Source organism: Tigriopus californicus, chromosome 1 (assembly GCF_007210705.1).
Source record: "Tigriopus californicus strain San Diego chromosome 1, Tcal_SD_v2.1, whole genome shotgun sequence".
NCBI lineage: Eukaryota > Metazoa > Arthropoda > Copepoda > Harpacticoida > Harpacticidae > Tigriopus > Tigriopus californicus.
The window spans coordinates 8,016,473-8,041,728 of NC_081440.1; the positions used below are offsets into that span (position 1 = coordinate 8,016,473).

The 25,256-nt window shown below is 39.2% G+C and overlaps 1 protein-coding gene across 1 annotated transcript; it reads right to left on the bottom strand.

The window, feature by feature from the left end:
- Nucleotides 1-16,044: 16,044 nt before the first annotated feature.
- Nucleotides 16,045-24,337, bottom strand: LOC131877830 (homeobox protein abdominal-B-like). Its single transcript, XM_059223674.1, has 2 exons — nt 22,593-24,337; nt 16,045-17,093 (listed from the first exon to the last, which is right to left on the bottom strand). The coding sequence occupies exons 1-2, from the start codon at nt 23,962-23,964 to the stop codon at nt 16,612-16,614; spliced, it is 1,854 nt and encodes a 617-aa protein (XP_059079657.1). The 5' UTR covers nt 23,965-24,337; the 3' UTR covers nt 16,045-16,611.
- Nucleotides 24,338-25,256: the final 919 nt, after the last annotated feature.

A 25,256-nucleotide genomic window follows, 5' to 3' on the forward strand; every position in this document is an offset into this window, starting at 1 on the left:
AAGATGTAACACTGTGTAGGTTATCGAACTGATGAAACATATAGAACAGATCATTAAGGAACTAGAGAGACACGAATCTTGATTTTGCCAAGGCCCTTGCAAAATTAAATCATGGCCTTTTGTTGAAAAGGCTTAATGGCTTTGGGATCCAAGGCAAGATTTTCAATTGGATGAAAAACTTCATTCATGATAGGAAGCAAATAGCTAAGGTTAAAAGCCGCTTAGTAATATATTAAAATTCGAGTCAGGTGTACCGTAGTCAGGTGTTCCGCAGGATTTCATTTTAGGGCCCTCCTTGGCATCATCTTGATTGCTCCACTTCAAAATCTCATTATTACGGCCAGTATCTATTCGTATGCTGAAGATGCGAAGTTACTTTCGGATGGAAATGGGAAAGATTCCAGTTGCCTTGCAAAGGACCTAGATCGAATTTACAATTGGGTCGTCAAGAGTAATATTATGACTTTTGGGTCGACGGCATTAAATACTCCGCAAATACGACTTACATGATGAAAATGAAATATTCATCAATTCTCGTCCATGAAGGACTTAGGTGTAGTCCTCCAAGGCAATGGAAAGTTCAATGAGCATATCTTTTTGAAGGTGCACGGTGGTACCCACAACACTCAAAAAGATTTTGCTTAAATGCCATGACTTCTAGTTGCGTTTTTCCTTGTAAAGCAGCACACGGACAAACTTTGGTAAACAATACATTACTAAAAGTAGCTCTGATCAATATATGAATCCACTGAAAACTTATAAGAAGGTAGTATTCTTTGAAACGTAATCGATAGATGTTGTGAGTATCATTAACTAAGTTTTCAATTGAAAATTCATAAAAACTCATGGAACAAATGGTAAGATATTACCCTTAAAATGTTGTATTTTGCATCAAATTTTAGCACAAAATACTCCAGTTATGCCTAATAGCAATTGCCTATTTGGTTGTCATAATTGACTACCATGAGTTTGATAAATTTTGATCTTTAAATTAGACAAAAAGATGTTAACGGGCAATAAAAATGTCATTGGTGCGTAGAAAATATCCATTGCAAAAAGTGACAAATTTGATCATTCAATTGTCAGATGCATCTTTGTAACATTTCAAAGACATGAATGGATAGTGTAACTTTTCATTTTTAAGATAAACTGATTGGAAATTTTATATCATGAATAAGTTTTAAGTGCCAACATTTACTCTTTTCAGGTTTTAAAGAAATATGTACGAAAATGAAAGAATATCAATTATAGTCATGCCATCGAAGAAGTACATCATTTGTTTCGGCAGTTACTTGAAAAATAGTTAGGTAATTTTTTGATCCATTTTATTGCAAAACGCAACTTTCAAAGTGTATAACTAGGCATCTGCTAAATAGTTATTGATGCAACTTTATGCCGGTGCTTAACTAAGAGTGTTACTAATATGTTTGACTATGCTTTGGATAGCAATAGTTTATAATGTTTTTAAGCGATTTAATATAGTAGTTATTGTTCAATACTGTTCATATTGTTCATATACTCATTGTTCGATTTGCTGCCCTTCAATATAATATTTGCAAGGAGTATTTTGTAGGATTTATTTAAGTCAGACTTAGACAAGTTTTTGACTAGAATTCCTGATCAACCCTATATTCAAGGGCTAGCCAGATCCGCCAACTCTAAATGGTAAAGTGAGGTAAAGTGAATAAGTTATTCATCTTGATGTGCTGTGAGGTCCATTCCCAGTAGCGGTAAGGAAGTCTGCAAAATAATTATAATCATAATTATAATAATTTAGCAAAGAAAAACAGTAACTAGAGGCATTGCCATTTGAGTGAACACTTAATCAAAACTTAAAACCACAGGGGTAGGCTAAGCTTTTCAAGCATGTGGTAGGATATAATTTCCGTTGCAACCAACTTTTTTATTCCGCTACTTTTGATGTATTTGGCGGTATATTTCGCCACTTGGTAACCCTGATTGATAGTCCATTTTAGTGACCGTAGAGGCGTAATGTGGTTTTTGAGAGCACCTTCAAGCCCTCGAGAGTCCAGGCTAGTTAAAACAATGAACTCTCTTCTTTCTCGGGATCCTTCATTGTTTATTGTGCTTCCCTCAAGTATTCGTAGGGAATACAAAGTCGTGTTGATCCAGTAACATCTTACAAGTTTGACTGCTACAAATTCTTAGGTAGCATTTCTCATGAACCGTACATGCATACAAGGGCTAGCCGGGTCTGCGAAACTCAAATTTATTGGTAGACCAAATATCATAAAAAGTTTGATAATCAGGAATATACGAAAATGATGTTTCATTTCAATAGTACTTGGGATCATATTCCCCGTGGGGGTTAGAAAGGTCCATGAAAAAAAACACACCAAAAGAACAAAAAAGTCGCTTTTTTCTGCAAGGCGCATAGGAAGAGTTTAACTAGCAAAATGACCCTGGAAGCTACTCAATACAAGGATACGTATTTATGCAAGATCATCCACTTAAGAAGAACAAAAGCCAGAAAATTTGATTGATTTTGGGGATAAATACTCTCAGCTTTGGCCTCAGACTTTTAAGGGTAACTTGACCTCAAAAAGTTGTTAAGTGGCTGGACAATTGACTTGTTCAGAGTTAGCATTGTGATACTATCTCTGGACTTAAACGTCCCACAGATCCAATCACACGTTTGAAAAGCTTTACCCACTCTCAGTCATTCTCTTGAAGGTGTCTGTCTAATTTGTCTAATCATAAGTCTTTCACGGAGACCTATGAGCTAAAAGCTATTTTTTCCTGCACTTGCTTTATGTAACCCTCTTAGTAGCCAGGGTCTCCAAGTCCTCTGTAGATGATTTTTCTTCAGCTTAGAATCATTTTGTTATTTGTGCAAACCACCTTTTAATAACAGCAGTGAGTTATATTTGCTTTCAATCGTTTCTAATATTTGCAGATTGTATGAACATTGATCAGGGTCATGGTACGTGACTGTGCGGCAATTGTCATAAAGTTAAATCAGGATTTAAATGAAACTTAGACAGAAATATAACTTTAAGACTTGAAAAGTCTAATTTTCAACCACATCCTCATCTCTCAAACCGCTTGCCAATGAAGCCAGAGATTTAAAAGCATCATGTCATGAATTTCGGTTTTTTTATCACCAGACAGTCGCTTAACCGCTCCGTCCAAAAGAGGGTTTGAACCAATGCCCTCCGCGGGTAACGTACGCAATCCATGCGACTCGAGCTCTATGGAGCTTTCTAGACCACCCGGCTATTGTGGTTGATGTGCTAAAATTAGTTTTTTCATATAACGTTTTCTCCGAAGGCGGGACTCAAACCCACGCCCTCTGGGGAACCATGTCGTGCCTCTATCGGGTACATTAGACCACTCGGCTACCATGGTTCCTTATAACGATATACGTGGACAAACGCAGTTTTTTATTGACATATTTATTGATCCCAAATTTGTGTAGCATAGAAATAGTACAAAATGAGTATGTATATCAACAAGACAGACAAGTATTTAACATTTTTGATCCGATCCACACATTTATGAAGATTATTGTTATAAGTTTCACAATACAGAGCTCTGCAACGATAGAAACACACGTAGCCATTAACAAATGTCACTTAGAGCCTCGAATCTTGGGCTTTGGACAGACAAGTCCTTCACACTTTGTCTAGCAAACATCTATTGAGCCCAGTACTTTGAATAAAAATATTTGGTCTCAAACTTCCTCAAAATTTGATCGCGTAAGTCATCCAATAGTTAGGACTTAGATCACATTTGTCCTACACACCACGAATACAACGAATCTTTAATGATACTAAGTAGAACAATCATAAATGCACATACATGGGTGACATTTTCGAAGTTTATCCTGGCCACTGGTTGAACCAATTGACTTATGGGCCGATTGAGATTCTCAAGGCCTATTGGCCGAAACACGTGGCAAAACATAATGAGTTCAGCGGTCAGGCTGATATGTACTACGAAAAGAGGTTCAATAATTATATCCTTAACTGCTAATAGAGAACTCTTCTTTTCAAAATTGAGGTTAAAACAATAGATAAAATATGTCAGTATTTGTTTGTTTATCTATTGCGATATATCAACGTCGAACTCGCTAGATAATTTTGATTGGTATGAGTGTAAATAGGTTTGCCAAAGGCGATAGGGGCAATTAGTCATCGAGAATCAATAATAATCTTGGTTTTCACAGAGATCCACATGATCGGAATTAAGAACTTTGATAATTTGAAACCCTTCCAATGTTGTTGAAAAATCAATCAAATTTTGACGGTTCTTGTTCTTGGAAAATTATTTCCCTTTATGGCCAAGCCTGTATTTTTTTTTTTAGTCCTGAGTTTGAGTATTGATTTGGGTGTTCCAATCGAGAGATATTCCCTCTTTAATTCGTCACTGCCATCCCTAATTGTTACCTCACCTTCGCCAATGTTAACAGTTTTCCCCATTTAAGATGTCAACAATGCAACTCATACTGTAATTGAACACCTAAAAAAATTGGACAAGCACACAGGTGTATTTACATATACCAGGATCAAACTAAGGGTATGATTTTGAAAGCGTATGTTTTTCATAAATACTACGGCTGCTAGCTTAACCAAGCTTAAGATTGAATTTGTAAAATCGCTTGTTTTTAAAACAGGAAAGAAAGGGATTTGGAGGAGGATGTGCCTTTTAAGTTTAAGATTACGAAATTAGGAAGCATCTGTCTCTGATCACTTTTGGGAGATATTCTTTGTACTTAATGAGAGTCCACTTAATATTCATTCCCACAATTCTATACTTATTTCATTCAATTACTCTGACGATATTGAGGAATGAATGGCCTTGTATCGGCGAGACGAAAACAAAAGAATGACCGATTACTGTGGACTTTTCAAGTGCTTAGAACATCAAATCTCTCGATATCATGTTTCTATCCCAAAACCTAGCAGTCAATGTACGTTATATTTGCTGAAAAATACCAAAGAATTGGTCTGCGGATCTTTCTAACAAATCTATTTGAGACAAGATCATATGAAAACTCTTTGTAATCTTGCTGCCAAGATTTGTTGTTTTTGCTTCGTTATCAGTTAAAGCCTTAAAAGCAATATGGATGAGATTGGACTTGACTTTTGGTTTGGTCCTAACAACTTCAAAACACTCCATTTCAAATTTGGGCGGAGCCCCGCGCTATTTTTGCAGTCGTCATAGATTGGCTAATCGGTAGATGGTTTGATAAGATAAAAATGATTAGTTGATTAGAGAGCTTTCCTCGTTTGCAATTTGGACAGCCCCCTAAGCAAAACTAGTTTCCAAAGCTGCCAATGGCCTGCAATCGATATTGAGACGGGACTTACCCTAAAATGAGCCGTTTAATAGTATGTGTGTGCTTGATCAACAACCCTCTTTGACGTATACAGAGTGTATCCTGATTTAGGAAATGTTCTCTCCGGTATACCTTCAGTATACGTAACAAGAAGGATGTTTGGTGGCCTGTTCAGGTCTTATTCTTGGTCAATACTGTGTGAAGGATTTTTTCCCCTCTCTCTCTTTCTCTCTTTCTTTCCTTCTTTCTTCCTCTCTCTCTCTCTTTCTTTCTCGGCTTCTCGTCGCTCCACGATTCTGGAACTCGTTGCCGGACCAACTCGCCTCAGTTCATACAAGCGCATAGACACTCCCCAACCTTTTTTATGGTCGTTTAGCCACTCACATCATCTTTCTCCTAAGCTCAGGAAAGAAGAAGAAGTAGAAAAAGTACGAATTTGAATGAAGCAATGGCCAGGACGATTTTGAGACTACACATCAAACGAAAATCCAAATATTTTGCTCATTGATCACTTTGAAGTTATTCTTTCAGTTTATTTTGCCGTTTTCATCTGATCGTAATCATATGAATCTTGGGGCAGCATTGGCGCAACCCCGGGGTTTATCCTCGCATTATATTTTTATGAAAAGAAAGAGAGAAAGAGAGACAAGGGAAAATAACCCAGCACCATTGCTCAAAAAATAAAACTTTATGAAATCATTCGTTTCTGTCAAAACATTAAGAACAAGGAGGTTAAGATCTCGAGACTTTTTAGGACATATTTTATGTTATGTTCAGGTTCTCTCAAGGATTTCCAGAGGGACAGCATTCAAAGACATTTTCAATATCTTACACAGACTGTATTAATTCAAATGTATAGAATGCCATTTCCAAAGAACCATGATCATTGTAAATTTTGCAAATCCTGATTTAATTGGAGTCAAGAATTTTTTAAATTCCAAACTGTCAAGGTATCGCCGAGTCATATTATTTATTGATATTATGATTACAAAAGAACGTATCATCTGTGAATAAGTCATCGAAATGACTAATTGCCAGGCACCCTAAGTTTACTCACAGCAAGAGTTTTATAGACAGACTGGGAAGGCAGGGCATCAAAAATTCGGGAGGAAATTTTAGCCCTCAAAGGCCAGTTGTGCGGTATTCTTTGTGAACTTCCGTTCTGATAAGACGTGAATGTAACAACTTCCACCCGCCATCCCAACGGTTGCCACAGTTTCGCGGTATGCTCCGTCCATGATACACCCTCAATTCAAGTATTAGGTACGGCACCAATGAGAGCATAACCACATGCACATCTTTTCACAAATAGAGACTTCACTTGCAGTATGCATACTACCAGCAAAATTGATAACAATATCCGTCTAGCATCCAAGGTGACCAAATGACTCAGGTAAATTTTGTCATATGTACAAGTTTACAATTGACTCATGATTCATGACGATACATCGGGGCAGAATCTTCTGTAGGAAATGGGTTTTGTAATTGAGATGACTCAGATAAGAGAAATATTTATTCGATATGAATTTAAAGAATATTAGAAATAATGTGGGGCTTATTTATCCCATTCTATTTTCCAAATCACATTTTGTACAATCCTGCGCAGTATTGGCTAAAAAGGAGGCTTATGCAATTTTACCTTGCACAATGGGTCATTTGTTCCACACATTTATTTTCAATTTTGTCAAGTGTCTTAATAATTTATATATAATTTATTATATAATATATAATTTGCGTTTACGGTAATTTGGACTGAAGTTATCAGTGTCATGCAACTCACAAAGGGACTGGAATTAGATCGTTTTGTTTTCTTGCGTGATCAATTCAAATGCTTTATTAACCTCTCCGTGGATTGTCAACTAACCCAACGTCAATTCTGATGAATTGTATCCCCCAACAAACAAATTAAACGTTGTTTGATAAGTGACAAACACAACGGGCTTTGTAGACACAAAATATTCCGTACTCATTCCAGCCAAATTGAGCGAAACCTTACCCTTTATGCCTAATCATGAAGGGAGAGATTATTCAAAACGTAAATAATAGTTCAAAGATGTGCCACCATATGAAGGGTGGTCACCTGAAAATTAGCATATCACATGACAAAGATCGCCTCTGGAAAAGTCTTAGAAGAAAGAGGGTTAGCTCTTCTAGATTCCCTATTAACCCAACTTCATATTCCATTTCTGTTGACCCGAAGAGGAGGCCAAACACCATGGTGGGCAGGATGTTCGCTCCTTGTAGAATGGAATGGTCTTGTTCAGCTGAGCTTGATCAACGCTGATTGGTGGAGTGCCTCTTGTCGCACATAATGAGCCTCCCCTTTTTGGAGCGGCTGTTCCGCTTGTCTCGCTTGTTCGCTTTTCTGGGCTGAATGGATCGCGAATTTGTTAACAAAACAGACTCGTGATCAGCTGATGACTTCAAATTATTGAACACTTGGAGCACACTCAGTCTTGTTTGCTGTCAGAAGAGGGTTAAGTTGCATTTGGCTTCAATTTTGAGTTATCTTTTTTAACTCTTTGGTATTAGCAAAAAAGCGGAAGAGCAATTGGATTATTTCCTTCACATAGAGAGACGGGTATGGGAACACATTATTTGAGGACCATCATAAAAGGAGTTTGTCAGTACCTCAATAGTCAGATGTTCGGTCGATGATGGAAATGCCTCTAGATGTAAAGTTATTGAATTAAGAGCATATCAGCAATTCATTATCACTCCGAGGTAGTTTGTGACACACTGCGGAATAAATTTCCAAACAACATTTTGTGTTAAAAGTGTACTTTGCACTCTTTATAAAGGTATTGTATAAGGTGACCCAGGAGTAGGGTAGAGAAATGGCAAATATCATGGACGACTCGCAGGGGACCAACAAATTAGACTGAACAACGCAATGCGGGTGTGTCTTGAATTGCCACTCTCGAACAGAGTCAGTGTGGAAGAGTTAGTTGGTAAAAAGACAAACCAGGGGTTCATGTCAGATCATTGCATCATGACAATTTGTGGGTCTGCATGGAAGGCAAACAGAAATAGAAATCTCAAGTCAGCCTCCCACTCACAGAACACAAGAGCTAAGGCAAATGGACTGGGTATGAGCATAGGGCAAAAAGTCCTTTCGACCTATGCTCTTCCTGATGACGAATAAACTATAATCACATTGATATGAATGAAAAGAGATGACTTTTGTTCTGCCTTTTTTGTCACAGTAAGAAATGCTGTGTTCTTTGCCCTCTTTGCAAAGGGCATAACGTAAGGCAGCATTGGTAGATAAATCCCGATTTGTTTTGATCATCACCGCCGCGGCATCTCCGGCAAATAAAGTGGGTTTTGGTTGCACTAATTTAGCGAAACCATTTGCAATAAATTTGCCAAAAAAATTTTAAAACGCAAATTAACGAAAGATGTTGTGGCATAAGCCCAAGTTTATTGTCAATGTTTTGGTCATTCTTTGGTCGTTACAGATATAAGGTAAGGTGTTACCTACGATACGAAAATCGAGTTTGAGGATTTTGGAGTGAAGCTATATAATGCGACAACATATATTGTAGTTTTGACCGCTGTTCACTGAGCACAAAGAAATAAAATTTTAGGTTCCAGTTAGTGGCATTTTTGGGGGGTTCCTTATGCCCGAGGTCAACTTGAAAGTTAAGGAACCACGGATACCCATTCTCTTCGAGTATTGGCGAGCAGCTGATTGAACAATGAAGGAGACCGAAAGAGAAGAGACAGAGACTGTTGGTCGAGCTAATCTGGTTTCTTAAGAGCTTGAATGTACTTTAAAAACGCTCTTCAAGCCACTACAGTGCCTACCACTAGAACAATTGACCCTAAAACCTGGTGTGGGACAAAGCTTATGGATATCTTTCGCACTTTTTTTTGCTACTGTGCAATCCCAAATTTTCTGATCTCTTTCAATACGAGATCTCTCACATATACGCATAGCTCCGAGAAAATTTATTTGAACTTGTTAAACCCTTTCCAAACCTGTTGAACTAAGTGGAGCCCAAATGGGGAAGCATGCTCAAGATAAGACTGAACAATAAATTTGCATGGAACTGTTATTGTGATACTATCTCGTGAAAATGTATTGTATATAGATTTACTCGTCCAATATATGCGCCCAAACGTACGTATACTAAACTTATCTGCTAAAATGCATTACCCTATCCTTCAAACCCTCCACGAACGAGAGAACCAGACCCGTTTAACAATATAACCTCCACCATCTTTGCCCCAAAAAATCCTCGATGAATGTTTCATACAATGTTCAGTAAGGATTTTTTCGCCTGCAATTGCGACTCATTACTGAATCACAAAGCTCATATACTGCTTAAAAAGTTTCAACAATGCTCTCAAGAATTCAAAATGTATTTTATTTGAAACAAAATAAATTACGAAGAAAATATTTTCAAAAGGTACATAATTTCTTTAAAATGGCAGCAATTACTCAAATAGGAATGTACAGACAAATACTTATTTTTTCCTCCAAAGTGTGCATCTTAATATGTTTTAAATTTTTTGTTGAACTATTTTGGGCACATATACCCTTGTCCAAGGAACAAAAATACAATTTTCCTGAGTTCATAGAAGTTTGGATTTATAATGCATGTTCTGCAACTCAAGCCAAACATCAGTTAGGCATTGCGAGACATTGAATCAAAGTGCAACTAGTCAGATTTTTTTACCTTTTTGAGCAGAACTGCCTCTTTTGATAAAACGAAAATGATTCCACCAGAGTACCTCTCATCAAAACCATCTTTTAAAGTGTCGATTGCATACCTGAAACTTACCTAGCAACATTCTCAGCACCATAAAACAAGATTGATTTTTGAGCTTGAAAGTTTCCAAACCATTTCTCAAAATAACGGAGGGTGCGTTGCCTTTCCTGAAGAGGGGAATCTCATACGTTTTTGAACAAATGTATCAAATGAGTTTTTACTAAGATAAAGTGCTATCCTCATTTTCGACATAAAGCACATCTTTAAAATGAACTTACCTAACAATATTCTAAGCATAATGGATATGGAAAACAATTATGAATATGGGAAATATATCGCTTTTCAACTTTAGCAATTAGGCAAGATATATAATCTTTAGCAATAGTTCTTTTTTAGACTTAGTTAAGACTTAAATCAATGATATTATTGACCTTGCAAATGATGCATGACTTTGTAGATTGAATGAAGCCACCGAATATGCATTAAGTTTTGTATGTAATAAGCATGTAAAATGAAGGTACCCCAAAATCTGAACCTTTTTAGCCAACTATAAGATGGTAGAGACATTAGTACGTACTTGCTTGCTGTCTGAAGTGAGAAAAAGGACGTTAAGAAATTGAACGTTAAGAAATCTTAGTTTGGATACGTTTGAGGTACATGACAAGAGTTTTAAAGACTTAGTTTGCTTTTGGCAACTTGTCTCGCTTAGGCATGACCTGTCATTAACCGTACAACTTGTCTGTTTCTTGATCAATCTCAGTTGATCAATCAAGTCTTCAATTCCTTGAGAATTGAAGGTCAGTTCATGTGGGATAGAAAATCTTTGTGAGCCTATTTGCGGATAGATTCTCCCACTCTGGTTCCTATATACTGTGCAATTCCTTATTCAATGTGGATTTTATAATGGGTGAGGGCATAAACATAAAGTTTGCTTTACTCTTTTTTGCAGCCTTTTTTGTTAGGCGATTAAGAATTTCATTGCTTTCTTTTGCAGGAGCGTCCCCAAACCCAAATGAATTTCGTGTTGTCATGATCCCTAATTTTGTCATTGCATGAATGCAATGTTTAAGGGTCATTGTGTTGCCATTCCTGTTACCCTTAAAATTACTTATCAAATCAGATTGGGTACCTGAAAAGATAGTTACTTGTTTGTAAGCACTTGTTCGACGTTTGGGTTGCAACTTCGATTTATAGTAGGGAAAATGTATTGTATTTATATCAGAGTCTAGTGAATATTAAGTGAACACCATTCTGAGCAACGGAGGGTGAAAATGTGAACGAGATTCAATTTTTGCAACCATAGATCACTTGCCCCATGAGGTCAAGTCGAGCTCCCAGCCAATCATAAGCAAGAAACACGAGCAAACAATCTGATCACAAGGAATCTTCACGATCAAGCCCACTTACATGTCTTGTCATGTACATGTCAAGACCATGGCAAATAGCTCGGTCTGCCAAGTCAAACTCGTTGGTAGACCAAATGTCATATAAAGATTGAAACGTAATCAATTAATAAATAGACGAATCATGACCTTTCATTTTAATAGTACTGGGGATTGCGTTCCCTTTAGCGGTTAGAAAAGCCCTTGGAAAAAAAACAAAAAAACAAAATGGGAAAAGCATATCCACTATCCAGTCAAAAGTGATGAAGGCTTTCCAGACTTGCGGCTGAATATATCGAACATTCAAGTCCAGGAACACATTTAACAAGGAAACCCTGTACAAATCAATAGTCCAGCCGCATCTTGAAAACGCTTCCCAAATCTGGGCCCCCATGACCGCTGTGAGGTTGAATAAGGTTGAACGAGTACAAAGAGCTTTACGAGATCGATCGAAGGGATGTCGAAATTAAGGTATTGAGAACGCCTTGAATCATTGGGATTATACATTATTAAGCGGAGGAATGAACGTCACCTAATCTTTAATGTTTTTAAATGTCTCCATTATCTGTGTTCCAATCCTGGAATAAGACAAAGCGTTAGCCAGAGAAAGGGTATTTCATGTGAAATGCGCCATAAATTCAAATTGCTGTTGCAAGTTCATGACTTAGTTTTCGTTAAAATTGTCAACCTACCAAATCGTTTGACCCTTTCTATCACCTTTGTAGTAATTATCTTCTAACTTAAGTACCTTGTTCTTAACATTCAAAATACCTTTTTCATCTCTTTTACTTAGATGAATGATATTTTCCACAAATGTTAATTGCTACTTACTGTAAACATTCATTAAGGGAGTTAACATGTCTCCATTGAATAATTCCGTTTGTTGTTTTTGTTGCTTAATGTCAGCTATTCGACTGCTAATGGTAAATATGAGATTCAACGTCCCCATGATTGTTAGTTTCAGTTCCGAAGTAACTTTAGGGCGATTTCTCTCACTACAAAAATTGAGAAGGTGTTTGAGAAGATCATGAAGTGCAAACTTGTTGAATTTCTTGAAGTTAATGAAGTCCTTCCTTCTAGCCAGCATGGGTTCCGAGCACATTTAAGCACGGTTACCCAATTGATTGAGCATTTAGAGCAGGTCATTGAGGGACTGGAAAGACACGAGTCAATTGATGTTGTCTATCTTGATTTTGCCAAGGCCTTTGATAAAGTAGATCATGGCCTTTTGCTTAATAGACTTCATGACATTGGGATCCAAGGCAAGGTTTTCAATTGGATAAGAAGCTTCATTCAGAAAAGGAAGCAAATTGTTAAGGTCGAGGGATTCCTTAGTGACATACATGATGTCAAGTCGGGTGTTCCCCATGACTTCATCCTAAGGCCCCTCCTTTTGATAATATTCGTTGCCCCGCTTCAAAAGCTTAGTATTACTGCCAGTCTCTCTTCTTATGCTGACGATACAAAATTAGTTTCTGGTAGGAATGGCCAAGATTCCAGTAGCCTTGCAAAGGACCCAGAAATAATTTATTCTTGGGTTACCGAGAGTAACCGAGAGTAATATGGCCCTGAACGGAAGGAAAATGACTTTCAGGTCAATACTTTAAATACTCCACTCGTAGATAATGGAGGTGAAGATATTGAGCAGGTCTCATCTATGAAAGATTTAGGTGCAGTCCTCCAAAATAATGGAAAGTTCGATGAGCATATCCAGTTGAAGGTGGGTAAGGCTTTTCAAATTGTCCAGTCACATCTTGAATATGCTTCACCCATTTGGGCTCCATTGAGTTCAGCAGGTTTGCAAAAGGTCGAACAAGTTCAAAGATGTTTCACCAGGAACATCGCAGGAATGAGAGAGCTCTCGTGTTGGGAGAGACTAAAAAAGTTGGGATTTTTCAACATTCAGAGAAGGTACGAAAGATATCTGATACTGTACGTCTTCAAAAGCATTCATGAGTTTTGTCCCAACCCAGGATTTAGGGTCAATTATATTGACCGTAAAGTCTTAATGTGCGTTTTGAGAGCACCTTCAAGCCCTCGAGAATCCAGGCTAGTTCAAACAATGAAGTCCACCTCTCTTCTTTCTCGGACTCCTTCATTGTTTAATGTGCTTCCCCCAAATATTCGTAGGAATACGTAGGTAGGCCTTGTTGATCCGGTTGCATCGTTTAAGTCAGACTTGGACATATTTTTAGATCGCATTCCTGATCAACCCTACATTCAAAGACTAGCTCGGTCTGCCAACTCAAATTCGTTGGTAGACCAAATATCATATACTCGTAAAGATTGAAAGGTAATAAATGGACGAATTATAACCTTTCATGTTAATAGTACTGGGAATTACATTCCCTGTAACGGTTAGAAAAGCCCGTGAAAAAACAAACCAAAAAAGGAAATGGTGCAGTCAAATATCAACTCAAATGCCCACACAATTAACACCGATTTTCCACGACGCCAACTCAGTAGATCAGTTTTGCTTTTCCTTGCAAAACTTAAAACCATTTCAAATTGATGTAGTTCACTTAAAGCCTTAAGAACATGATTTTTGAAAATGTATTTCGTTGACATAGAAAACGTCATCTTAGTTATGCATTCAATAGGCCATGAACCACTGGCATATGGACGTGGAAGTTACGGTGGAAAGTTGATATATTAAATGTGTGTGTATGTATTGCATCTCCTTTCAAGTTAGGGTGCTCTCAGTCATAGTGATGACGTACCTCAAATTGCAGCTCATTCGACTGACTGGCTCAAAAGTTAAGTCATCTCAAAGCACAGTGCATTGAATAGTCCAGAATGAAAGATTGTGGTAATTGATTGCCACAACAGGGCTAGCCCATTTATTGTGTAAAGAGACAATGAGTTGAATTGTGCAGTTTCCTGTTCATGAGAGAGGCCACGGGTTCGAATCTTCTCGCCGAACTTTCTCAAGGAAACTTTTAAACGATAACCACACCCACAGGCGAGGGAGAGCCATTTTTTTAACGGACGTGGCATTCCTAATCATAGTAAACGGAGGATGTGATGGTTGGCTTCGCTAGTCCGACCCTTTGGCAACCAACCCAAAGCGAAAGAACGTCAAAAGGACTTCCAGATATTTCTCCAAACTCGAAAATTACTTTATCATAACAAATCTCAAGCTTCCATTACGAGTTACTATTGAAGAATCTGCTGCCTTGTCTTATGTAATGATCCTATTTTTAGTTCTCAAGGAATTTGCTGTTATTATCATTTTATGCGTTCTTGTCTCCACTTTTTAATGGTTCGAGTACGGGCACAAAAAGTCTCATTACCTCCCTTGGTCTCTTGTCGGCCTTTAGCGCCCACGTTTGGTATGCTCTGACCTCAAGTGGCTGAATTATCGGAGGCTTACATCTACTTTAATCTTAAATTGAATCGTTTATGATGGGGCATTTGGTTTTTCAATGTCTATAGTAATGAAAACATATAATGAAGCAAACTTTTGAGCGAAGATGAAAATTTTCAGAAGTCACCCAAAGTGGCCTTTAACATCTGCCCAACCTGTTCATAGAGATACACTACAAAATAGTAAAACAGTATATGGATCTTCTTGGATTGATGGAAGCAAATCGCCCAAGAAAGCCTGTCTTGAACACTGGTGGGCAGTTTCTTTGACCCAACGATTTTGCTTGTACAGTAGCTGTAACCATTGAAGATGAAACAATAAAGGACAAAATGTGATTTTGTTGTGCTTTTTGACTGTTCCTAGCTTATGATGCAGTGCTGCTCATTCTGACTGATGGATGCGCACTCGCCCGTCAGAAATCGCAACCCACACAAAAACAGTCTTTCCGCAGCCATCCATGTGTTTCAAAAGCTGGTCTTACTGGCTTGCTCACAGTGCACTCTCTTGGCTATGTTTCCTTTGTGCTTTTACTAAGCAGAAAATCCGCGAAGTTCAATGTTGTCTTATCTTCACAAAACCATTTTGCCTTGAGTGCAATTTCAAGTTGCAAACAAGAATGGCAAAATTGTACCAGGTAGATCAAAATTGACTTTTTTTTACATTGATATCATTTTTGGGGGTATGCCGCTAAATCCTTATATATGAGCCATTACAATTTAGTGCTCGGGCCTGCCGCCCTTGGCCTGAGGCCTTCCACTAAGAATCCAAGCAATCTTCGTAGGTTCATCACAGTCGAGCTCTCATTTTACTGCGAATTTGTTCGAGCGACCGGAGACTCTGTTCTTGTCGACCGTTCGATCTCTCCTTTTTACCGGTCACTTAGCCCTTTCTTTTTTTGGTTACATCACCCAAAAGCGCAGCGCGAAAAACGAGCAAAGTTCAGAAAACCCCATCTCGGGTTGCACAATTCATTGTATATCAATTGGCATTTGAACTCATATGATGAATAGTTCAAAATATTTAAAGTTATTAGATTGATACAAAAGAAACACTAAGAGAGAATGGCCGAAAGATGTCAATAGTCTCCGCTCAAAAAATATTTTTACCAGTACTCTGACCTTTCGGTAAAAGTACTAACATGGAGCTAACTCATCTGCAGCTTTTACAAATACAGTGATACGGAGAAACTGATGTCTCTGGCCTTCTTTCTTAATTGAACCAAAGACATATCTCCTCAAAACATGAGTTTCACTGAATTTATGAAATTCGCTTAAGAACTTCAAAGAAGCCTTTTTTTTATAAACAGTACAGTTTGTTTATTTTTAGTTTTTACATCAGCATGATGTTGACAAAGACGAGAAATGTGTGGCCCTCTCGTGACAACGATGAGCATGTAATAATAATAATAATAATCATGCAGAAATCACGAACATCCACATAAATTGCTAAACTTGGACCGATAATGAAACAACTACTTTTAGAAAGGGGAGTCAGTCTCACGACAATGATTGCAAATGGGTATAGTTGTATGCATGAATAGAGGAGAGGTCAACCAGAATTGGGATATAATTGATGATGATGATATGGCCACGAAAGAGGTGGTTGGTTGGTTGGTTGGGTGGGTAGGTAGGGAGGGGTTGTTTGTTTATGTTTGTTGATGTATTAGTTAGATCTGAAGGTCTCAACTCTGGCTAAAGTTGTCGTAGTACTAGGAGGATGTGAGAGTAATGAGCAAAAAGACATGCAGGATAACATTGGTAATTGTAAGTAGTAGGAGCAGTACTAACAACACTAGTAGCTTGTTGCTGTTGGTTGGCTCGCTCTACTGTAGCAGTACTGTAGTTAATGTCCTTTGTGCAATGGGTTCGTTAAAACGCTATTTGGATGATGGTGATGGTGATGATGATGATGGTGGGGTGTGAGGACACTGCTAGATCCAGTGGAACCACTTGGGCCAGGAACAACTTGCTGCTGTTGCTGTTGCTGTTGTTGCTGCTGCTGTTGTTGCTGTTGATTTGTGGAGGAAGTCGAGGAAGAAGAATGTTGAGAATCGGGCTGACTCTGATGATTTTGTTGTCTTTGGTTGTTCTTCTTGCTCTTCATTCTTCGGTTTTGAAACCAGATTTTGATTTGCCTTTCAGTTAGATTGAGATTTCGAGCCAGTTCCCATCGTTTCTGCTTTGACACATATGCATTGAACAAAAATTCCTTCTCTAGTTCAAGGGTTTGGAACTTGGAATACGGCTTGCGCTTCTTTCTGACACTCACATGGCCCGTCCAATGATCTAGGGGACCACCAAGTCCGGAGGGAGGAAAGAAAAAACCTGAAAGAGAGGAAAAAGAACAACAATTAAACATCCACATTTTGCATCCGCTCATCATTCTGCCTGGGACACGACTTTGGACACATTTCTGCTCATAAGTTAAAGCATTAGCAGTTTTTCCTCGACCGTGTAAAATGCCAACTTTTATGTAATTGAGACACCTGACCTAAAATAATAATAGTCTAATCAATAGTCTGAATCAAATTTCAGCATATCAATCTAAATGAAGATCCCTTGATTTATTGAAGATTCCATTCATAGTAACCAGACAGTAATATCCTCTGCTCAAGTTCGTGTGCCCTAAAATACCCAGTTTTTTTATGGGGGCGGTTATGAAACTTTATCAAAACACCTCGGCGGTCAAAATTTGTCTTACTGGTTAGCAAATGAAGGTAAATTTAGTCAGTGTTTATTTATTAAGATAAAACTTTGCATATTTAAACCCTTGGAGCAACGATGTTGGTAGATTATGGATGTATTCCGTTTTGATGGGGGAAAATGATAGTGGGTGAATGATTATTAAAAAAAAGCTCGAGTGTGGCGATTTTTTTGATTTTAATTTGAATTTCGAATCCTATAAGCCAGGTGATGGATCAATTCAATATAACTCTTACGCATCATCTTTGTCTCATAGCGAAGGTTTCTTTTTTATCATTGTTGGATTCTATTCAGTTACACTCTTTTATTTTTTGATTTGCTGCACATTTGATCAACAGCATCTAAATATAAACATATCTGGGCAGAATTTCAATTGGTAATCTAGAACAGACAACCATAGAATACTTCACTGGTCAATGAATTTTGATTTGATGTGATAAGTTATGGTTTTTTTATCCGCTCAATATGTTTACAATCTGCCAGGGCCACCAACGAGATGAAATAAAATCAGGTTCCTAGTGCTGCAAATAACTTCAAGTTAGCTCTGTACTTCTGAACATCCTTCAACAGCGTCATTTTGAAAAGCTAGATAGTTACTTTCAAAATATGCAGATTGAAAGAAAAACTTGACTGCTACATACCTATCAGTTAAAAACGTATATATTTTTATCAGTCTGTCCAAAACTTTATTGTGCACTATCGTTCTAGCAGACAACAAAGCTGCCCTAGATCCAACCTCTTGATACAGTGACGATACCCATCCCATAACAGTGCGTGTTTGTCTGACCCTTACCAATATGACTACGAAAAATTGATAGAAAATACCAACTCCAAACACCAACGCGTAGGAACCTGCCACTAGCTTTTTAGCCATAACTCAAACATAACTTTTTGAAGAAGGATAACCAATATGCAGTTTTCAGGGCGAGAACAAATCACATCCAATTAGTCATGATGATGTTACAGAGCCGTTTGACTTTGGGGGGGCAATGCTCGTGCTCGACCATTTTTTGTGATATTTCCAGCCCATCTTTATATTAAACCCAGACCATTCATCAACTGCTTGAGTGTAAAAAAAAACAGACCAAAACCAACAAGGAAAACCGCCAAACCTTTTGACATCAGCATTTTACAAATTTCAAATTTGCTCTCCGTTTTAGGTTGCGCCAAGAAGTCATGAATTGATGCGCGTCCAACATACTCGAGTAAGGGTATTTACAACCAAGGGGCCAGTTCAAAGATAAGATCGCTTTAGGGTGTCGCAAAAATACCCTTAATGTTGTATACTGCACGTTTTCCATCGGGATTGAAATCCATCGACATAATAATGTCCCTCTCCCACTTGAATACATTCTGATATATGATCACGTCGTTTAGGGCATATAGTCCCATTCACTCCTTTATCGAGTCATTATCTTGCATTTAAGAACCTTTTGAAGAGCAGGCAAGTCATTGTTATGTTGTAAGCTCACCTCGTCTGGGCCTTTCTTCCAACAGAAATGAGACGAGTCACGACGTCTTGGGCGCAGATCGCATACCCGGTAGTACGTACATAAGGCAATCAAACAGTACATTGCCACAATGCTTTCTGTGCTGGACTGTTTCAGTTGATGCTCTATAGATTAGACCCGTTTCTTTTAACTCAAATAAGCTCCTTACGATGTTGGGAAAAGGCTTGAAGTGCTTGTCTTTAAAATTGTTGATAAAATTTTGGTAGAAACACCCTGAGAGCTGGGTGATGCTTTTCCGTTAGAAAAAACGAGCGAGGCAAACAAAGTGGTTGTAAACCGCTTGGATTCATTAGAATAGAGCTTAAGAGGCTGCAAGTAATCCTCAGGGTAACGAGACCTTTTGGTAACTAGCTCCTACACTGACTCAAGACATGGCAATAATACCGTGCCATCCTAAAATGTGGCTTCAGCAACGCAAGCTAAAATTATTCAACTACCTGGTCTTATTTATCGATTCCAGCTCCTCACCTTACAAAAATAAGCACGATCGCGAATGATTAAGTCAAGCAAGATAGCAACAAACGGGTGGAGGAAGCGTGTGTGCTAATCAACTGAAGAGGGCCAATAGAATCTCAAAATGATGAAACAAATCTGCAATTCCCTTATTTAACACGGTTCAAACTATCATTGACATTGTTGGTGCAGTTATTTCTTCAACTACATTCCATCACTTTTTTCTTTTCTTGCAAGGTAGTGTAACTTCTCTTTGGTAAGTTTTTTGGACTTGCCTCTTTAGCGAATTTGTCATAAGCAGTGGAACGAATTTCCTGTTCTTTGTCATGCATATTACATTTTCCGCTGAGCCAAATTTGAATCGCCTCAAATTGGGGGATGAATGTTAAAAAGTAAGGCATTATTCAGTCGGCTTCCTAAGATATCATATAAACTACATGTTCTATTCTAATAACAACAATCATTCGTTGAAAAACGGATCTATCTATTTTGATTTTCCAACCTTTCAACGAATTGTTGTTTGAGTAAATTTTTCAACATAATTTCAAAATGTAAAAAACAAGAAACTATTGGTCATCTAATTTTTATTAAACGTTAATTTAAAAATAAACGTACTTGAAGAAATATACGCGTATTTCATTTCGACTTATAGTAATAGTCTCATTACTTGTCACAGTTCGCAATATGTACATATTTACTACGAATCCTCATTTTCGTTTTTATTTTGTCAGGATCTTATAGCAAATTTGGCTTCGACGTCGCAAAGGGCCATTTCATGTGAAATGAACCAACAAAACACTTTAATCTCATAATGCCCGGCAGGCCACAAGAAGCAATACATAAAGCACATTTCATTCTTCAACTTTAAGTCCAAATTATTTCTTTGTTGTATAAATTTGTTGAAATTTTACAAGTTCACACATTCTGCCTCATTTACAGTTTTATTCGTGGTTTTCATCCAATTTTATCGGCTCACATTCCTTATGGTTGTTCTGACCATTATGAAAAGGCAAAGCAAGTAGACCGTTGAAAAAAATGTGCGAAACTGACTCTTGTTTTTCATTTAGTATTCGTAGTTTGCTTCTTTGCATGTCAAAGATCCTCAGTTTCTGAAACGAGTTTCTAATGAAGTGATACCAAACAACTCGTAAAGGTTCACCAACTTCATGGTATTCAAATATCTAGTGTATCTATTTTACAACATTTCCCGATCTCGGCCAACCATTCATATAGGTATTCAGAGTACGTACATCAGTTAACTTAGGGAAACGTGTGTCAACCTAGACCGGGAGGAGTAAGCTGCCTCCATATCGCACCAAGCTATCATTTTTGTACAAAGTCGAAAAGCCCTTCATAATTTGACCCTGGTTGGCTTGGTGAGGAATGAAGTACGTAGTAGTAGTTCTCCACGCTCAATATCTCTATATTTTTTCTTTCAATCTACACCCTCCGAAGATGGGAATTCAATCGAGGCACTGAGACAAATTTTAACTCCCTTTCCTGGGATATAAAGAGAAACGTACACTGAAAAGCCGGATGTGGTGATTTGAATACGTTTTATTGCCGTGGTATTGAGTGTTCACTCATTTTGACCCGAAACCAACCCAATAAAAAGCGCCTCTCAATTTATTTCAGCCTGACATGATTGGTTAAGTCTAGCATCTAACGCATGTTTTTTATTTGCCAAAGGGTAATTGGCACATGTTAACCGGGTTTTGAATGATTTTCTTTGTCTCAATTGCACTTCAACGGGAAATGCTAAATGAATGCAAAATTCATCCCTGCAAGAGCGGTAGCAACGTTTCACTTTAGTAAAGAGCAACACTTGTGAAGCGATGGCGTCGATACAATCTATTCCAATACAGTATGCATTACATTAAGAGCATCTCATGGTATTCATGGAGTTTTTTCCGCATCATTTTCTATTTTCTAGCACCTACAGGGTGTTTCAAAGGAAACAGAACACCTAATTAGATCTCCTATAACATTTGACTGAAAGGTGTCATTTATTAATGCAGGCTTAACGGCATATGATTGGATAATGCTCCGACTTCAAATTTCAATCTTTAAGGCCTAAAGAACGTTCTGTATGGTTAGCCGTATTTAGGTATGTTCGTAGTTTGCTGTTCCATTTCTTTTGAGGCAACCTGTAGAGAACTGTTGCACGTTCAGGATTGAAACTATTTTGGTGCTAAGCTACTTTTGAATTCTTGTCTGGATAAAATTATCAATTGTTTATGACACAGTGAGGGGAAAAAGCCTATAAATTATTAGGGTTCGAAAACATCTGAAACAAGTTCTGAATTAGATTCTGAAAGCCATACTATTAATTGCTGTTTTGAGAAAAACAACTCGAGCCCTCTTTACTGAAGTTATTAGATTAGATGCAGTTTTTGTAAATGAAAATATTCGAAGCAGTCATACATTCAGGCCCAAGTTCAACCACATTATGATTTTAAAGATCTTTTCAGGGCGGGGAGTAATGAAGAATCTTGTCAAGGTACAAACAAAATTCTGGTCTCATGGTGGGGAATATTGTTGAATCATGAGTAAGGATAAGCATGTGCAGACATTTCATTCCTTGTTCTGGAACTTGGACTTTTACGTTACCGTAGTGAAGTGTGCAATGTTATGCGCGATACGTACATTTATCAAAGCGTTTTCTCCGAACCCAAGTCTCAACTCAGAAGCAAGCGCCATCTAGCTGCTCACTCAATCCCCTAATCACCCTTCTCTAGGTAGACCTTCCTTAGACCAGCCAGGGCAGGTAAAAGAGCATCACGTCGATGTAATGGCACCATCATCTCTTCAAAGCTCGTTTTTCTCTTTATTTGGAACGTTGGTTGGCAATTTCACATCTTTCATTGTACCACTTAGCGTACAATACGTACACTGTCAAAAGGCTACTACAACTTATTACAAAATCAAGTCTGGCTAAAAGGTTTGGTCTACCCAAGGAGCCCCCTCTTTTTCTTCCTCGACAAATATGTTTGTAGAGATTTCTGATTACAAAATCAAAATACTTTTCAGCGTGGCATTTGTTTCCAATTTTGATTGGAGGTGCAGATTTTACTGTATGTCACATTGTCATTGCTCAAGATGAGGCACCCACCTCGCAATGAGCCAGCGACAAAATAACTTTCGATGTGGCGCTTACCGTGCGGATGTGTATAAATTCCTGCGGTATCGTGCGTGTATTGTAATCTGCTATAATCTGCGTGGAACGACGAGGCCGCATTGGCCTCGTTCATATGAGCTCTGGCACGGGCAGCTTCAACGGCAGCTGCGTCTGACGGGGGAGGGGCCAGCGCCGCAGCGTATTGACCAGGATGTGGATAATTCCAGCCGGCAGCCGCGGCTGCCGCGGCTTGATGCGAGGAGAATCCGCCCACTTGGCACTCGGGAGAACTGACACTTGACGAACCCGGGGGCAAACAGGCTGCTGCTGCGGCAGCGGCAGCCGCCGATCCGGCGGCCGAGTATTTGTGATAATCATTGCCCCAAAACGGCAGTCCCCCGGGGGTGACTGAGGTGATCGGTTTGGTATCCACAATTGAGGGAACAACGGAATTAGGCCGCCGACTGTCCGAGTTCGGCGAAGGTAAACTGGAGAAATGACTAGAGGTATGATAAGAAGCGGTGGCCGCCATGGCCCTTTCGTGAGGGTCGGGGTCACAAGCTTGAGCACTTAATAAGTTTAGGGAATACGGGGGTGAACTATCACTAGGCACTTCACCAGCGTTGCTTGATTCGTTGTTGTCAATTTCTTGTGCTGATACAGATGATGAAGCCAAAATGGGGGATGAAGTCGGCGTCTCCCCCCCGCCACCAGAGAAGCCTGAATACAAGGGTCCCAATCGCCGGGCCGCAGGAATGTAAAGGGTTGAATTTTGTTGCTGTTGTTGCTCCTGTTGTTGCTGTTGTTGTTGAAGATCGACGTGTAACTGTTCGAGGTCTTCCTGTTGTTGTTGATGTTGTTGTTGCTGTTGTTGTTGGTGCAGTAATAGCTGCTGATGCTGTTGGTGGAGGTGATAGTGGTTATACTGATTTCTATAGGGTAAAAGCTGGTTATGCAGATCTCGACCGGCGAAGAGGTTAGTCGGGGTAGTGGTTGACGATGGAGATGAGGATGAGAGCGATGCTAATGGCCGCAATAATGGCGAGCTCAGTGATTGCGTAGCAATGAGCCCGGAAGCAGAAACAATGGTTGTTGTGGCTGTTTTTAGGGTAAGCGATGATGAAATATTTGTTGTACTAGGGAAGGCAGCCACAGACTTTATTGGCCTGTTAAATTCACTTTCGTATTGAGCGTCTTCATTTACAAAGGGATAAAAGCTGGAATAGTGGCCACACTCTTTAGGACGATGCTTGCCACTGCTGGCGGCGGATTGGTGATGCTCTTGGTAGTCATGGTCATCGTCGTGATCATCGCTTGGGTTCGGGTTTGTGCTCCTATGATTCGGTTGGGTTGGATGAACAGAAGAAAGAATGGTATTGGTGATCTCTGAATAAATAGAGACACCTTTCATTCTCTTCACGTCAAAGAGTTACATAGTTCAGTTTGGACCAGAGCACTCTGGTCGTTGGTTGGTGGAGAAAGACGCGTCGCACAAATTCCACCACAGTGGTTCAAGTCCCCGCATGTGTATTTAGGCTTCAACGCGAGAAAGCCTCATATCGTTCGTCTTGCCGTTTCCGATGTGATTCACGATTCTCAAGATGTTGTTTCAAGTTCTCATGTCCTGCAGCAACTGTGAAATTGGGAAGGAGCAACTCTTTATCCGTGAGCTTGGTTCGGAAAATTTGCCTTTCCATTTTAGATGAGCGCCGGCGAAAAGGCGGTTGCTTCTTCTTCTTCTTTTTCTTCTTTTTCCTCCTCTTTAGAGTTCTCACTCCCCTCCTCCTCCTTCTCGTCCTCTTCAACCGCCCGTGCTTCTGCTCCTATTGCTTCTGCCTCTGCTTCTACTTTACTTCTGCTGCCGTGCCGTTAGCCGTCGTCGGTACTCGACGTCTCCTCATTCAGACTTGCATATCCGAGCCGTTTTCTCTCGCACTTCGAGCGCATCATGTATTGGCTAGTCTCCGACCAACCGACTCATATATCCGAGGGAGTAGCCATTCCCAAATGACGCCTATTCTCCCAGTTCTGGCCCAGGGTGTTAGAGCTCGTCAACACAACGAGTAGGTTCACTCACTCACTCACTCACCTCCCCCCCCTCCCCTCAGTACCCTGCCCTCTTTCCTTACTTCATACCACATAGGCTGGGAACGAAGAACCCCTGGCAGTTGTTCTTTAGTACCCTTCGTCTCCATCGGCTCTCCGAAAGACACTACGAGGTACTACTACGGATCATGGATGGCGGGAGGAAGACTGGATGGATGGAGGAAAAAAACCACACACACACTCCCATAAGGGTAAGGAGAGTGATGGAGTCGACGGCAGTTTCCAACAACAACAACGAGAATATACACTTCCGAAGGAGAGGCACCAACATCTATCCAACTCCTACTGACGGTTGTCGGCTGCGGCGGTGTTGTTGTTGTTGTCGTTGGTGGTGGCTGTGGTAGCAGTGCTTGTTTTGCCTAAGCTACAACTACTGCTGCCTCTATAACGGCTTCTCTTTTAAGCTCACAACCCTTGTCCAGCAAATCATCCCCCACTGAAGCGGAGAATACAAATTCATCAACAAGTTTAGAATAAGCTTTCGATGTTCTAAAAACAAAATGATGTCTTTTAGACCAAGCCTCTCATCCTTTCGATCCTAACCGATGTGATTTGTTATGAACATTCATCCAAAGGGTGATTTCAGCCTCGTCCATC

Coding starts and splice junctions, on each gene's coding strand:
- LOC131877830 (XM_059223674.1), bottom strand. CDS start 23,964: ATGAAAGGTGTCTCTATTTATTCAGAGATCACCAATACCATTCTTTCT. Junction 17,094..22,592: donor AATTTATACACATCCGCACG/GTAAGCGCCACA, acceptor CCTCTCTTTCAG/GTTTTTTCTTTCCTCCCTCC.